Source organism: Arachis hypogaea, chromosome 10 (genome assembly GCF_003086295.3).
Source record: "Arachis hypogaea cultivar Tifrunner chromosome 10, arahy.Tifrunner.gnm2.J5K5, whole genome shotgun sequence".
Taxonomy (NCBI): domain Eukaryota; kingdom Viridiplantae; phylum Streptophyta; class Magnoliopsida; order Fabales; family Fabaceae; genus Arachis; species Arachis hypogaea.
This window is the reverse complement of record NC_092045.1, coordinates 103439543-103455237: the sequence shown is the minus strand read 5'-3', so window position 1 is coordinate 103455237 and position 15695 is coordinate 103439543. Positions and strand designations below refer to the sequence as shown.

General features: G+C 37.3%; 2 protein-coding genes across 3 annotated transcripts; one reads left to right on the top strand and one right to left on the bottom strand.

Annotated features, from left to right (window-relative positions):
• Window positions 1-8444: 8444 nt before the first annotated feature.
• LOC140175734 (uncharacterized) lies at window positions 8445-9650 on the bottom strand. Its single transcript, XM_072204280.1, has 3 exons — window positions 9474-9650; window positions 8801-9392; window positions 8445-8686 (listed from the first exon to the last, which is right to left on the bottom strand). The coding sequence occupies exons 1-3, from the start codon at window positions 9648-9650 to the stop codon at window positions 8445-8447; spliced, it is 1011 nt and encodes a 336-aa protein (XP_072060381.1).
• Window positions 9651-12740: 3090 nt separating this feature from the next.
• Window positions 12741-15488, top strand: LOC112716217 (transcription elongation factor SPT4 homolog 1). 2 transcript variants are annotated; one of them, XM_025768082.2, is made up of 6 exons: window positions 12741-12912; window positions 13322-13435; window positions 13511-13602; window positions 13701-13756; window positions 14207-14268; window positions 15147-15488. In XM_025768082.2, the coding sequence occupies exons 2-6, from the start codon at window positions 13346-13348 to the stop codon at window positions 15192-15194; spliced, it is 348 nt and encodes a 115-aa protein (XP_025623867.1). In that variant the 5' UTR covers window positions 12741-12912; window positions 13322-13345; the 3' UTR covers window positions 15195-15488. The 2 variants fall into 2 exon arrangements, with proteins under 2 accessions (XP_025623867.1, XP_025623868.1); XM_025768083.2 differs by having other exon boundaries at window positions 12760-12916.
• The last annotated feature ends 207 nt before the right edge of the window (window positions 15489-15695 follow it).

Here is a 15695-nt window from a genome sequence, read left to right as displayed (position 1 = left end):
CGCCTAACTGATAGCATATGGAATGTGAATGGGCATTGTGCCAAATTGCTAATGCGAAAGGGTCCGCCTAACTGATAGCATGAGATTGTTAATGCGAGAATGTTCACCTAATTGATGGCCTGTTTCTACCGTGATGCCAAGATATCCTAACTGACATACCCATGATAATAATTGTGCCTGATTGACACGATAAAGAAACCATAATCGGGGTTCGCCACGAGTAACGTCAGGTTGCGGGTAGACAACCGACGCGTGAGCTCATGACCTGTTTAGGATAGACATGCTTTATATTGTTTGTGCATTTGCATTTTGGTTGTGTCATGCTTGTTGTATTTTCTTTGTGATTGTACTGGTTGTCTTATTCTGTATTGCTTGTGTGTTCAATTGGATCTCTGGTACTACTGGTTATGTATTGAAGTGATTAAGAATTAATGTTATGAATTTGTTTTGTTTTAAGTTCAGAAATTTCAAAGAAAACAATTAATTGTCTAAAGTAAAATTAAAAAGTATTTTCAAAGGCTTGATAAAAGAATAGTTTTACCGAGTAAAGTCCATTATTCGTATTTCGTTCATTACTTTTACGGCATTCACTTACCCTACTGAGAACATGCGAGGACGACGTTCTCACTCCCCTATAGATTTCCCTTTCAACAACAGGTTCAGGAATCCTTGGCGCGGAGTCGCAACTGAACGTTAGAGCTTTATGTACATATATATTTTGTATCTTCTGTATTTGGTTTAGCCTTGAATTTTTTCCTCGCTATTTATTCTCTTTGAATTTTAGAGGGGTAGGATTTGTATTTTGAGAATTCTGAGATATATATATATATATATATATATATATATATATATATATATATATATATATATATATTAAGAGTAAACTTTGCCAGTATATTTATAATAGAATTGTTAACCACCTTCGTTGGAGTGATCTTATCTTTTTTGATTAGATAAGCGTTCCCTTTATTTTAGAAGTTTGTTGAGATTCACCTTCTAGATGAAGTAGAGATTTTGGGGGAGCGGTTTATCTGCTTTGAACGAGCAGGGCTTTGCCCTTGAGGGTCAGTGTCTGACCTCTTTAAAGAAGTCGGGCTTGTCATGTAGTCCACCTTTATTGATGGGTCTTTCAGTGTCGTTGAGTCTGGCTATTATCTATTGGGTCAGGATATGAACAACTACCACCACAATATCCTTCCATCCCACTCTAGAATTTTATCATCGACCTTCCCTAAAATGACTCCGTCAGCAACGGATCAAACACGAACATGTCACCACCATTGTCTATCCTATTTGTTAGCGACTTAGTGCCATCAGCTCCTCACCTCCTTGTTAATGAAGTTAGGCATCGAGTAGGGTGAAATCTTCATGTAAAATTATTTTTTATTAACAATATATGTAAATTAAGTTTTAAAAATATTTTAATATGCCATCCTAAATTTATTTTTAAATTTATGTTATATTTTAAATGAAAATAATCAAATTAATACGTCTTTTATTTTTTATAACATCTTTTTTCAGTACATTCTCAACATTTTTAGAAATCTTAAACATATATCTTGAATGAAAAAAAAGGAACTAAACCTAGGAAAGAGAAGTTGATTAGGGAAAATATTATAATTTTAAAATTTAAAATTTATTTTTCATAATATTTTAAATTTAGTTTTTGATATTTTATTATTCATATCAATAATTTAATTGACATACATCATAAATAATTTTTTATATATGCTAAATTTTAGAAAGAAGAGCGGAATAAAAATATAATATTATATGTAAAACTATGGGATAAGTATTGTTTTCGTCCCTAACGTTGAGGGTCAGAATCGAAACCGTCTCCAACGTAATTTTGGATTTAAAATCATTCTTAACGTGTTTTTTCATATTAAAATCTTCCTTTTTAATAAAATTTTTAATTTTATTCCTAAAATACTCCTACTTTAATAAAAAAATTATAATTTTTTTTTAAAAAAGAAAAGAACGCGTTGGAGGGGGGAAGAAACGCATTTTGGGATAGGGGGAGGCGAAAGGAAACGCGAAGGGGGGAAAGGAGGGAGATGGAAAAGGGGAAAGGAAAATGGGGAAAGGGAAGGGGAAGGGGGAGGGGACGGTGCCAGCGAAGCTTGGAGCTGCCGTCACCGTCGCCGGAAGAAAGAAGAAAGGAGAGGGGCTGCGATGGGGGAGAAGAGAAGAGGGGAAAGAGAGAGGGAGCGCTGGTGGAGGGGAGGACCGTCCATGCATGCTTCTGATGTCGTGAAGTGCGTCGCCGGGAAGATGAGCCCGACACGAGGAGGGCGGTGCGTGAAGGAGATTGAGAGAGGGATCCGAGGCTGAGCTGGTCCGCGCACGCTCCGTCGCCAGTCCGCGGGTGATGGGTGGCAGAGGAGAAAGAGGGATCCGAGGGTGGAGTGCGTCGCCGGTCCTCGCACGCTCCGTCGCCGCCCCTGGTGATGGGTGGCCAAGTGCCGGTGGTTCTACATCTGTTTCTTCTTCTGAATCTGCTTCTTCTTCTGCATCTGCTTCTGCTTGAGTTTCTGTTTTTGATTCTATGACTACCTCTGCTTCTGCTTCTGTGACTGCCTCTGCTTCTGATTTTGATTTTTTGTTTTTTGATTTTATTGTTGTTGTGTGTTGATTTGGTTGTTAAATTTGTTGCATTTGGGTTGATTTGTTGAATTTCTGATTTCTGAATTTGTTGAATTTGTGTTGATTTTATTGATGTTGTTTTTCTTGGTGGTGGAGGTAAAGATGCTGGTGGTGGTGGAGGTAAAGGTGCTGATGGTAGTGGAGGACATTTTTGTCCAGAAAAAGTTAAAAAGACGATTTTAATACGAAAAAACACGTTAAGGATGATTTTAAATCCAAAATTACGTTGGGGACGGTTTCGATTCTGACCCTAAACGTTAGGGACCAAAACAATACTTATTCCTAAAATTATTGTATTAAAATTGTTGTTACATGATATAAGAGTCATCCTATTTATAAGGATATTACCAACTAACCTCATAAATATTCATCTACTAACTCGAGAAGCATGGAATAAGAAGATAATATTACATGTGAAGTTGTTGTGTTGAAATTGTTGTTATATGATACAAGAGTCACCCTATTTCTAGGAATATTATCAAATACCAACTAACGTCATAAATATCCATCTACTAACTACTAGTCATTATTAACTTAATTCCCAATTATTAACAACTCTAATAATATTTTAATAGGATTATTCTCCACATACAAGCACTTTTTCATACAAGTCATACAAGTCATTTATACTCACGCTGTTTTCACAGTTTTTTTGTGCCTCTTTTTCTTCTTCTTCTTTCTCCGTGCTTCCTCTTCCTCTTCCTTTTCCTCTTCCTCTTCCTCTTTCTCCATGTCTTTTCTTCTTTTTTTTCGTAATTTTTCTCTCTCGTTATCGTCGTCCTCAACACCACCTCTTCCTCCTTCTTTTTTTATTGAAATTTCTTCTCCTCTTTTCGTTTTCTCTTTCTCCTAAAAATCACCAGAAAAAATGAAGAAACATTATACAAAGTACTGCTTTACTATTCTTCTAGATTTTTTTTCTAGATTATCTTTGCCATGTGCCTCATCCTTAACCAGCAAAACATTAAAAGATTTCAAGAAGAAATATACTGTCTCCCTCCTATATTGGGTATATTTCTTAAATTTTTTGGGTATATTTTTTAAATCCTTTGGGTGTATTTCTGTAACCCTTTAAGTGTATTTCTATAATCATTTGGTTTATTTCTGTAACTGTTTGGGTGTATTTCTGTAATCCTTTGGATGTATTTCTGTAATCGTTTGGATGTAATTTTGTAATCGTTCGGGTATATTTCTGAAGTTTCATCATTTTTAAAATAATTTCAAAACTTGATTTCATAAACCATGAATATCGAAAAAAAGAGAATGAGATCGAAGGCAAAGAGAGAACGCACGAAGGAGATCGAATAAATTTGACAAGAAACTCGAAAAAGGAAATGAAGATGAAACACGCGAAGATGGTTCAATGACTTGTATGTGTAGATTTGGCCCAACTTGTGAGACTTGTAAGCCAAAATGACTTGTATGTGTAGCACTCCTCATTTTAATAATATATAGATCTAATTAAATATTTCATATTAATAAAATAATTATTTTTATATTTATCGTGAAAAACAAATACGATTGGATGGTTATGTAATTTTTTTAGATAACGTAAAGTATTTTACACATTATATTAAAAATTGAGTAAAGGACAAATCCATCCCTGAGAATTTTTTCCGCAGACATTTTCATCCTCGAGGGTTAGGAAATACGGTAATGTCCCTGACCCCCCAGAAAACTGGACATTTTTACCCCTCTGTCATAGTGTCTCCGTTTAGCCCCGACGGAAAACAGTGATGTGGCTCGGTGGCGCTGAGCTGGCCGTAACGGGCTGCCACGTTGGCTGGGCTTTATAAAAGAGGACAAATATGTCCCCCGAGCCCAAAACGCTGCCGTTTCTCCCCCATCCCCTATCTATGAAATCCTTGAACCCTAATCCCTCTGATGCAGTTTGAGAGTGAAGCAGGTGAAGGAAGAAAGGGAGCATTGCGACCATGGCATCCGAAGGAGTGTCGTCAAGCTCGAGAGGAGGCCCAGTTCCAAACGAAAATGATGAAAAAGAGGGTGTGTCACCAAGGTGCTTCTGTGGAGAAAATGCAATCCTGTTCATGTCGAGGACCAACAGCAATCCTAGGGGTGTAATCGGTTCGGTTTGGTTCGGTTTTGGACCGAAAACCAACCGAACCGACCTGATCGGTTGTACGTTAATATCAACCATTTGGTTGGCTATTTTCTGGACAACCGAACCGAACCAACAGCGGTTTGGTTTGGTCAGTTTTTTCAGTTTTTTTATACATAATAAACAGAATTTAAAATATCATAAAATGAAGTTTAAAACCTTCAATAAACTAGAATAACAAGAGTATATCACATCCAAATCTAATACAAATTCAACTTAATTAAATATAAAACAAAAGCAATTAAAAATGTCTAGCAAAATAACAAAAATAAACACATTTTAAACCGCAATAGTCACTTTAAAACAACTAAAAACCAAACAGCCAATCAACCACCATACTTAATCTGAATCTACACCGGACTCATCCTCATCTTCTCCGGTTGGTGCAATTTCTACAAAAATAAAACAAGAAAATCAATATAGATTATAAATATAATATAGATTATAGATTATAAACATAAACCATGAAAGGAACTACAATTTTTTTTTTGCTTACCTAATTCAAGTTTCTCAAACTCTTCAATAAGTTTCTCAAAATCAGTTGTCATCGGAGAAGCACGAAGCCAATTTTGTGTGCATATCAATGCCTCAACCATCTTTATGAAATTAAAAACCATAATAAATAAATAAATTTTTTATTTCTTAATTAGTCTGCTTCTATGTCATAGAAAAACAAAGGAAACAAATTTTAAGTAGCAGGAGTTAAGCTAGAATATTTACTAATACCGTGGAAGAAAATTTGCCTTCTGCACACCAAATTGGAATTTGCCAAAATTTCTCCCTCAAAAGGTCCTACACTCTTACATACTGGAATCATTCATAGTATATGCTCTTATGGTGTGCACACAATTTTCATTTGCTACCTGTATGTATTGGGGACTAAAGTGAATAAGTGACATATCAGTTTATTTTCTATTTTGTTGAGTGTTTCTGATATATGCAATGAAAAATCCAACTGCATTGCAATTACTTGTTTTGACATGCCAAATGATAATGGAATAAATTCCAATCCTAGTGTACTCTAGTTCCATATTATGCTTTATGACTGAACTTGTTGAGATAGGAATCTGTTGGACAATTTGTTGGTCTATCTAGTATCTACCCATATTATGTGTTCTCCAAAGAGAATAGTAATCATATTAGCATCCATAACTACTTGTTCAGAATCTAAAAACAGAATTTCTAAAAAACATAACCACAAAGGCACAAACAGAATTTCTAAAAAACATAACCACAAACAATTGTTCAGGTTAAATCAAGCACAAATGCACAATATCACATTATCACTAAACAAAATCTCTAAAAACAATTGTTCAGAATTTCTAACCTTCGAAGAAGACATTGTGGAGTTGCTTTTTGCAGGAGATGGCTTGGTGACAGACTGACAGGAGTGCTTTAGGCTTATCGTCGCTCGAGTTGGAGTGTTGGACTGCGACAGCCACTGGAGTCTTGTTGGTGACTGGACTGCTGCTCCGTGACAGGACTGCTGCTCGGTGAATGGAATGCTCCTCGGCGACGGCGACCCAGTGACGGCGACCCAACAACGGCTACCCTGCGGCGGCGATGACTGAACGCCTTCGAGCAAGGAGTGGTGACTTCCTTCACGGTGGACACTGGACAACACTCTCTGGCTCCCTCAGGGTCTCCTTCTCTCAAGCATGGAGGAATCGCCGAATCAGAGGTGGAACCGTGGAAGAGAAGAAGAGAGCTCGGGACAGAATCGCCGTTCGCGTAAAAGGGAAGAAGAAAGCTAGGGTTCTGTGTGATAGGGCTCTTTTATACTTAGGTTAAAGGGCAATTTTGTAAAAACACACCATTGAACCCTCATTCTTCGGTTCGGTCCGGTTCGGTTCGATTTCTGCCGAGCCAACCGAAAACCGAACCGAACCGATCGGTTTAGTTTGAAAAAAACCAAAAAAATCGATTTTTTCGGTTTTTTAATCAGTTGTTGTAAGACTCGGTTCGGTTCTGTGATAATTTTCGGTCCGGTTCGGTAACTTACACCCCTAAGCAATCCGAACAGATTGTTTCTTGGATGTCCGTTTTACAAGGTAAGCAAAGGACATCTGTGTAACTTGGGTTGTGTTAGGGTTTATCCTCAATTCCAACCTTTTGTGAGCCTTGAGGATTGATTTTGTGCAGGTAAAACAACCATGCTGCAAGTTTTTTTTGTGGCTGGACGAGCACGTAGCCGGCCTTGGAGCTGGTGTTACAAGGTACCTGGGGTAGGAGCAAATTCTGCATGGTGGAGAGCATCTCAGGATGAAAGACATGGAAAACAGGATATTGTTGTTGGAGAAGAGGATAGAAGTGTTAGAGGTTAAAAAAAATCGAATTAGGTGGAGCATATATGTGATGTTTGTTGTCCTGATTTTTGCTTTATTTAGTTGCAAAGAATGATGTAAGATTGGTAAAAATGTTGTCAATGAAATGTATTAATCGTTTATGCATCTGGAATCACCTTTGGTTATGTTTGTGACTATGTTTGTATGTAACTAAAGTTCGGAAAATCACAGGAAATAAAAGTGTCAACAACTGATATTTAGAATGCAAAAGTATACATTCATCATGTAAACTAACATCAAAATAAAAGGAATGCTACCATTAACATCTCCTTACTTGAGAAGTGATGTTTTAACTCAAAATAAAGACCAAAATCAAAAAAAGGAAATTGTATCTAGAGTTTGTGGTTGTTAGTTACATTGGGCCACAGGTAAACAAAAAAAAAATTCATAATATCGTCAGCCTTCACTCATGTTGATTCCCTAGATGCCAGGTCAGCTGGTGTTGTTCTTTGGGAGACTTCCTGAGCTTCTGCTTCTAGGGTTGTGCTAGACTGTCCTTGAAACAGTGGTGCCGGTGGCCTGAAGATCTTCTACTTTGGTCATAATTTTGATGGTTTAGGACGAGAAGTCTTGCTAACCATCTCTGGAGCCTTGCCTGGAGCATTACATGCAGGGGTTGGCCTTTGGGCTGGTGGCCTGAATGGAGTGACTGTTGGGACCGGAGGTGCTACCACAAGTATGGATCTAGTAACCATGCGTGGGGATGGTGCAGTAGTTGCATGAGTTGGTCCTGCTGCACTCATAAACTGCAAGCACGAGGAGAGCAAGTAACGGGAAAAAATTAAATCACATCAAGTCTACCATCAAACAACAAGGTATATCAAATTCATCTCAGAGCACAAATAATTCAGTTATAGTAGTTGCTTGTTGAACGGGTTGTGTGTTGGTTGGTTGGCTGCTTGAAGAATCCTGGACAGTTAATGGACATGGGGTGTCAGCATGATAATATGACAGATTAGTCCTCTAACTTGTCTACACTAAGACTTCCTGATCCTTGACAATTACGTTACTAATACTCATTAACCCCTTAAGTATATGACATTAAGACAGATACGTCCCTGCCAAACTAATCTATAAACAAGCATTTACGTAGTACTCTATAATCCAAACAAAAAATATACAATGCAAACTTACTACTGTGGGTGGAGCTGACTGGGACAAAGGAAGCACAACTAGTTGTTGAGAGATGCTTCCTCCTTTCTTCTTAGGGATCTTCATATTAGGCTTCCAGTTGGGGTTTGAAGGAGCTCCCTTGCAGGTTTTATAATTGTAGCCCTTTTCACCACACTTACTGCAAGTCACCGAGAATGACTTCTTCAATTTTCCACCTTGCATCAAGGGCTCAGCAGGATCTTTCTATCTGTTGTGAACTTTGGCCGGCCAATAGGCCTCTTGATGATGGGGGGTTCTAGTTGTGAGTACTCAGAACGAGGACAGAATTCTGCACTGGGGACTGGTTTGATGCAGTGTGAATATGTCCTCTTGATTGATTCCATGCACAACCAGGGGTGGACATAATCTTCTGCCTTGTCACGCCTCTTCACAATAGCAGCAAGTGCATGTGTGCATGGCATCCCTAAAAAAACCAAAAAATGTTTCAATTTGATCATAGAGCAAAGACTAGTTAAATCACAGGTGATAAATACTTTAATAATGTAATTAACAGTTTATAAGAACATTTGTGTTGTACCAGTTAGTTGCCATCGATTGCAGCTGCAGGTGTAATTAATGAGGTCCACATCTACCTTGCTTCCTTTGCGGCTCACTTTGAAACTTTTTCTTTCATTATCTCCAACCCACTCTGCTGTCCACTTTGTCCCCATAGCAAGCAATCTTTCCATCCGTTTTTGCTGTACTGGGGCTAGTTTACCGGGGTGATTTTTCAATACTCGCTTGTGATTTACCATCCTCCGCATCAGGTAACACCTGATTTCTTCGCACATAGTCAGGATTGGCTTGCAGCGGTAATTAACAATTTCGGCATTGAAGACCTCACACATGTTGTTAGTGAGGTTATCAACTTTCGGCCCATGGGAGAAATATGCCTTGACCCATGTCTCTGGCTCAAACTTGGAGAGGTATTCCCAAGCCCCCTGATTCACTGCCTTCAGCCTGTCCATACAGTCCTTAAATTTCGCAACTGTTGTGCATCTGGCACACTCCCACACGACCTCTCTTATGTATAAATCTTTGAACCTATTAACGAAGTTCTTCCACATGTGCATCACGCAGTTTCTGTGCCTGGCTTTTGGCATGACTTCCTTTAAGGTAGGGAGTAAACCCTGCATTTAACGTGAGCAGCCAACATTTAGAATTCATCAAATATATGAAGTGTGCAGTCATGAATCAATAATGCATCATACCTTTTGTTGATCTGAAATGAAATTCCACCCATGGTTTGCATCGTCTCCTATGTCTGCCTGAAGGTTACTCAGGAACCACTTCCAGGCATCCTTTGTCTCAGCCCTCACAACCCCATATGCAACAACATAAAATTGGTTGTTTGCGTCTTGGGCAACTGCTGCTAGAAGCCACCCCATGTAGTATGTCTTGAGAAAGCATCCATCCAGGTGCAGCAAGGGCCTACACCCTTCCTTGAACCCTCGCTTATAGGCATCTAAGCATATGTATATCTTGTCGAAAATAGGGGAGATTCTGGAATTGTCAGCAGTTCCAACCTTGCAGTAGACCCTGGATTACTGCTTAAATTCTGCTCACAATAGTCCCTTGTCCTCTTGTATTGTTCCTTCTCGTTTCCCATAATCTTATCCCTGGCTTCAACTACTGCTCTATATACCATCTTAGGATGGGGAGCTAACGAAAATTCCTCCTTTAGGAATTCAGTTGCCTCCCTAGTGGTCATATGTGGTTGGGTAGCCATCCTCTTCACAATTTTCCTGCTGATCCAATGCTGGTCAGCTGCATTACTCCCTAAATCCCGTGCACAACTATGCTCTGGCTGGTACGTCTTAATTTGGTAACATTGTAGAGTCTTGTTGTAAGACATATGAACCAAGAAATTGCATTCTTCATCCTTGCAGCCCACTCTCACTCTATCCCTATCATTCTTGATCCACTTAACCTCCCTACCTTCAGCAATGAATGAGTCTTTCACCACATCTTTAAACCGTTCAACACTTGCAAACCTCATCCCTAACTCAAATCTGCCCTGACCATGAGCATAGTCATCATCAAACTTTGGAAACGTGTGGCCTTCACCTTCATCCTCTGATCCCATAGGTGTGTGCAACTCCTCGGACTCGTACTCAAACATAATTTCCTCAGGCTCTGTCAGGACTTCACTTACATAGTATCTCCCTAAATTATCCACTCCAGGCCTATTGCCACCATCTACTCCATCATTAGGCCCAGCAGCTGAGTCCTTTTCACCTTCACCAGCTACTCCTGTTTTAGTCTGACCGCTATCTTTTCCACTTGGATTCTCCCTCGGACTATCTTCCACCTTTTTCTTACCCTTCTTATACTTATCCTTCATCCCTTGTCTCTTTGTGAATTTCTTCTTAGGGGTTACCACCTTCTTTCTTGGCTCATTTACTCTTTTCCTCTTTCCATCAACAGCCCCTATACTACTGTCAGAATCATTTCCTTCATTCTCCAACCCAACTGGTGGAGGTTTATATAATACATCTTCGGTGCTCTCATACCCATCATCCGATGAAGAGGATGTCTTCAATTCCTTTAAAATTTCATCAACATCCACTTCATCATCACCATCCTTGCCAACATCATCTATTACCTCCGCATCATCAACGGGGTGGTCAAAGTAAATGTGGAACTCAGCAGACTGTTGGTCCTTCAGTAAGTTCTCCCGTATTGCATTGATCCCTGCGTCCCCGGTTAACTCGTTCAGCCCAGACTCAAGCAACCTACTACTTCGATCATACCAGTATACTGCCTTGTACGAAGGGTATCCCAAACCCTTAAATAAGGTTACAATATCCCCGGAGTTGACAAAATCTAGGTCCATCTCCGGGAACCTCTCTTCCTTACCATTCTCATAAATAAGAACACCATCACTACCTCTCACGAAGCTACCTCTGTGGTGAAAAACTGGCACCACAAAACATCCACCATCTGAAATTTACCAAGAAACAACTATGTGTCAGTACTACATTGCATTCAAAATTTATTACAGAACCCCCTCTTGCCCTAACCGATACCTCCTACTACTACTACACACCATGCTCTAAAATCCATTTTTAGCTCTCATTACACCACTCTTACACACACTGTCAACATGCACACATGAAGAATATAGTCCCTTACTACAAACTACAGAAACTTCAGGAGTAAGGAAGGCGATCTTACCTTGATAGGAAGACGACAGTGCTAACCTCCACAGTAACCTTCTTTCTTGCCTCCGACAGCTGCTCCACCGTACGCCGATTGCTCTTCCACGTAGTGCAATTTTTGGAGGGAGAAACAGGGGAGGGATTTTGATCGTTTTGGTGTTATGTGTGTTGTGTAAGGGAGTTATGCTAAGTTTCAAAAGGTTGGGGAAAAACGGCAACGTTTTGGGCTCGGGGGGCATATTTGTCCTCTTTAATAAAGCCCAGTCAAGGTGGCAGCCCGTTACGGCCAGCTCAGCGCCACCGAGCCATGTCACTGTTTTCCGTCGGGGCTAAACGGAGACACTATGACGGAGGGGTAAAAATGTCCAGTTTTCTGGGGGGTTAGGGACATTACCGTATTTCCCAACCCTCGAGGACGAAAATGTCCGTGGGAAAAATCCTCAGAGACGGATTTGTCCTTTACTCTTAAAAATTTAATTCTTATACTAATAAATAATTTTTTGGGATAAAGTATATTTTGTCTTTAAAATTTATCAAAAATTTAAAAATATTCTTAAGTTTTATTTTGTTTCAATTCTATTATTGAAGTTTTCGATTTATATAAAATAATACATGATAACTATGTTTGATTTATTTTTGTTAAATATTATTCTTGTGAAATTGTTGTTAAATTGATCCTAAATTTTTTAAATAGTAGAGTATCGTTTTTGTCCCAACGTTTAGAATAAGTCTTATAATTCTATTTGTCCCTAATGTTTAAATCGTTCTATTTCTTCTCTAACGTTTATAAAAATGATATTCAATGTACTCTATCATCAATTATACTAATAAAATTATATTTTTTAATTATTCTCACTTAAATGTATTCATTCTCAATTAGATCTCACTTAGATATGTTCAATTTCAATATTTCAATATTGTACCCCCTATTCTGTTCAAGTTCAATTATGTCCCTAAACAAGTATTGCGGAACCAGTTTCTAATGTTTGATGAGTTATTATCCGTAGTGAATCATCATTCTGTCTAGACATTTGTATTCTAACTTTGAAAAAAGATTTACAGAATTCTAACTAAAACTCATGATGTATAATTGATAGCAGGATAACATTGAATTATTTTTACAAACGTCAGGATACAAATAGAATAATTTAAACGTTAAGAATAAAAATAGGACTTACTACAAATATTAAAAACAAAAAATATTTTATTTTTTTAAAATTAGCTGCCAAAATATATTTAATGCAAATAATTTTTTTTTGGATAAAATTAATTTTTATCAAATTTTTTAAAGACAAAAATATACTTTATTTTTTTAATAGAATAAAAATAAAAGAATGCATTTTATCAAAAGAACGAAAGGGGGGTTGAAGTTTACTAGTTGTGAATGTCATCGTAAAAAAGAGGAGGGAGAGAGGTTGAAGGCGAGGGGACAAAGAGAGAGGAGCAGTTGACTGCGGCGGAGACCTCGTCGTAAGCGGTGGAGCCGGCGGTAGGTACCCTTCTTGTTCTGCCATTGTTATTCTTTCTTGAAATATTACCAATTTTTTTCATCTTGTAAATGAAATGAGCTATAATAGGCAAAACCCTAATTCATCCTTTGATATTTGAAGGACTTAGGTTTAAATTACTTATTTATAGCGTATATAATTATAGTTAGGGTTAATGATATTACACAAAAATGCTATTTAATCCATCTAGATGTTTCAATCTTCTGAAATTACATGAATGTTCTCGACTCAACTCAATCTCGTTTGCAATTATCGAATAATGTAGCTAAATTTGGGCGAGTTATGTGTGTGATTTCTTTCATATCATATTTAGACAACGTTTTAGTTTTAATCATTGAATAGTTTGGGTTTAATCATGATCTCAACCATTTGAATCAATTGAATATTCAGTTCAAACATTTTGAGCTTGCAAAAATGGCAAGTGCTCCTGCACAAATCCCTACAAGCTTTGGCCATGAGTTGAGGGCTTGTCTTCGTTGCCGCCTTGTCAAAACCTATGATCAGGTTGTATTCCCCTTCCCTTTTGTATTTTCTCTTTTTTGCATTTTTTTTTCTAACTATTTGATTTTCGTTGTACAGTTCAGAGAATCAGGTTGTGAGAACTGCCCATTCTTTAAGATGGAAGAAGATCACGAGCGTGTTGTTGATTGCACCACCCCCAATTTTAATGGGTTTGTTACTACCAGTTTTTTTTTTTAGCTAAACTCACTTCACCCTGAATTTGCCAGTGCTCATTTTGTTTTCCACTTTCCATTAAATTTTGCCACAGGATCATTTCAGTCATGGATCCAACCAGGAGTTGGGCTGCCCGCTGGTTACGTATTGGTATGTTTAGTGTTTCTCTTGATACAATTTTTTCCTAATTATCGCTTGCTTTTCCTTGGCTTTCAGTTTTCAATTATGCTTCTGCTTTACAATATTTTGGTGGAAGTAGTAATTTGGAACTTGGAATTTCTCATTTTATTGTTATCCTTTTATTCTTTTTTCTCCTTTTAATTGGACCTAGATTTTACTTTTATAGTTAAGCTTTCATTGATAATAATTACATGTATAAGCACACAACTAAGGATTATAACTACAGATTAGTCTTGCACTTGTTTGATCATTTTGTTCAATTTCACATTCCAATACAAGGAGTCGGACAAAGTGCATGCCAATTGAGTGATTTGAAAAGAGGAAAAAAAATAACGGATTCTGTGTAGATTGAATATTTACATAGAGATCATGTATAGCATTTGTGTTGTGGCATTTAGGTTGAACTTGAATATGTTGCAGGAAGATTTGTTCCTGGTGTTTATACTCTTGCTGTCTCAGAGGCTCTTCCTGAAGATTTACAGGTTTGATTTTTTTTTTATTAGTCTATATGGGTTTCAGAATATTATATTAGTTAGAGTGATTTCAATTTTTAGTGATTAATTTTGATACATTGCAATGGTAATGTATTTTATGCTGTTGACCAGTTGCATCTTATTATATGCGTGACTTTTGAGATATTTATTATAAAAATTAAATTCTTAATGGTATGCCACTATGCAATTGGATGAATGTGTAAATTGGAAATGAAAATGAAAAAAAGTCACATTTGGCGGTGTTTGAATTTTTAATGAGTAGATATCTGTTTTTTTTTTTTTTTTCCATTACAAAATTTCACAAATAAATGTTTGGCCAGTACATCAAATCCACATTATTTAATTGGCTGCTAAATTTTGCCTACCTGTCATTCTTCTGCTAGTTACGAGGGCATAATCATGATAGTGGGCACTAAGATGATAAATGCTAGTAATGAAGTATTATGTCCTCCTCTCTTGTAAACTCAAACTCCAACAATGTTGATAGTTTTATCAAATATATATATCAAACCAGTAGTATGTTAATAAGTAGCATAGATTGTGGCCTGTATGTAATTTCTTCTGATGCATTTGGTTGGAGCGAACACATGAATTCAAGAGTCTTTCTCTTCATATTAGTCACTAGATTTTCCTTCTGACCTGTGGTGATTGGCTCGTGAATTATGAAGGGATTGGACGTTTTTTTTTGTATTGGTTTTAGTAAAGAAGACAAACACCTTGATGTGTTTATTTTGATTATTGAGCTTCTAGTGGAGAAAGAAAACAACTAACCCTGTCTCATTATTTCTGGAGAAGGGAAACTGTTTAAATTGCTAACTTCTATTGAGCTTTAGACAAATATTTGATTTGTTATGCCTTTTTTGCAGACCATATGTGAAGACGAGCGCATTCAGTATGTTCCTCCCAAGCGTTAATGAAATGCATAGGGGACTTTGTGACTTCACTTTTAAGCTGAATTGTGAGTCTGTAGTTGTGGGATTTTCACTGTCCATAGTTGTGTTCTGATGTATTTTATAGTGACTGTTAGAATTCTTCAAGTTCTGTTTAGTGTTTAGTGTTTCTCTTTTGATGAACAAATAAACAGATGACGATTTGTTCTGAAGAGATCATGAGTGACTTTACTTGATCAAAATATCAACGTTTTATTTAGTGTTTGATACAAATTGTTAAAGAATTTACGAGTAGTCCCTAAAGAGTTATTCTCATTCTATTTTGGTCATTCCTTTAACATTTGTTATAAAGTAACTTAGATAAGCATATGCTACCTAAAGGTAATATTATCTAACTTCTCATATATAAACTTCTCAAGAAAGTTTCTATTTAATTTTTTTCAAAAAGGTTTCAGAGTCTCATATGCGGTAGATAATATGCTGTGTTTAGTTGGTGTCCTTTATACATAAATACAAATAATACAC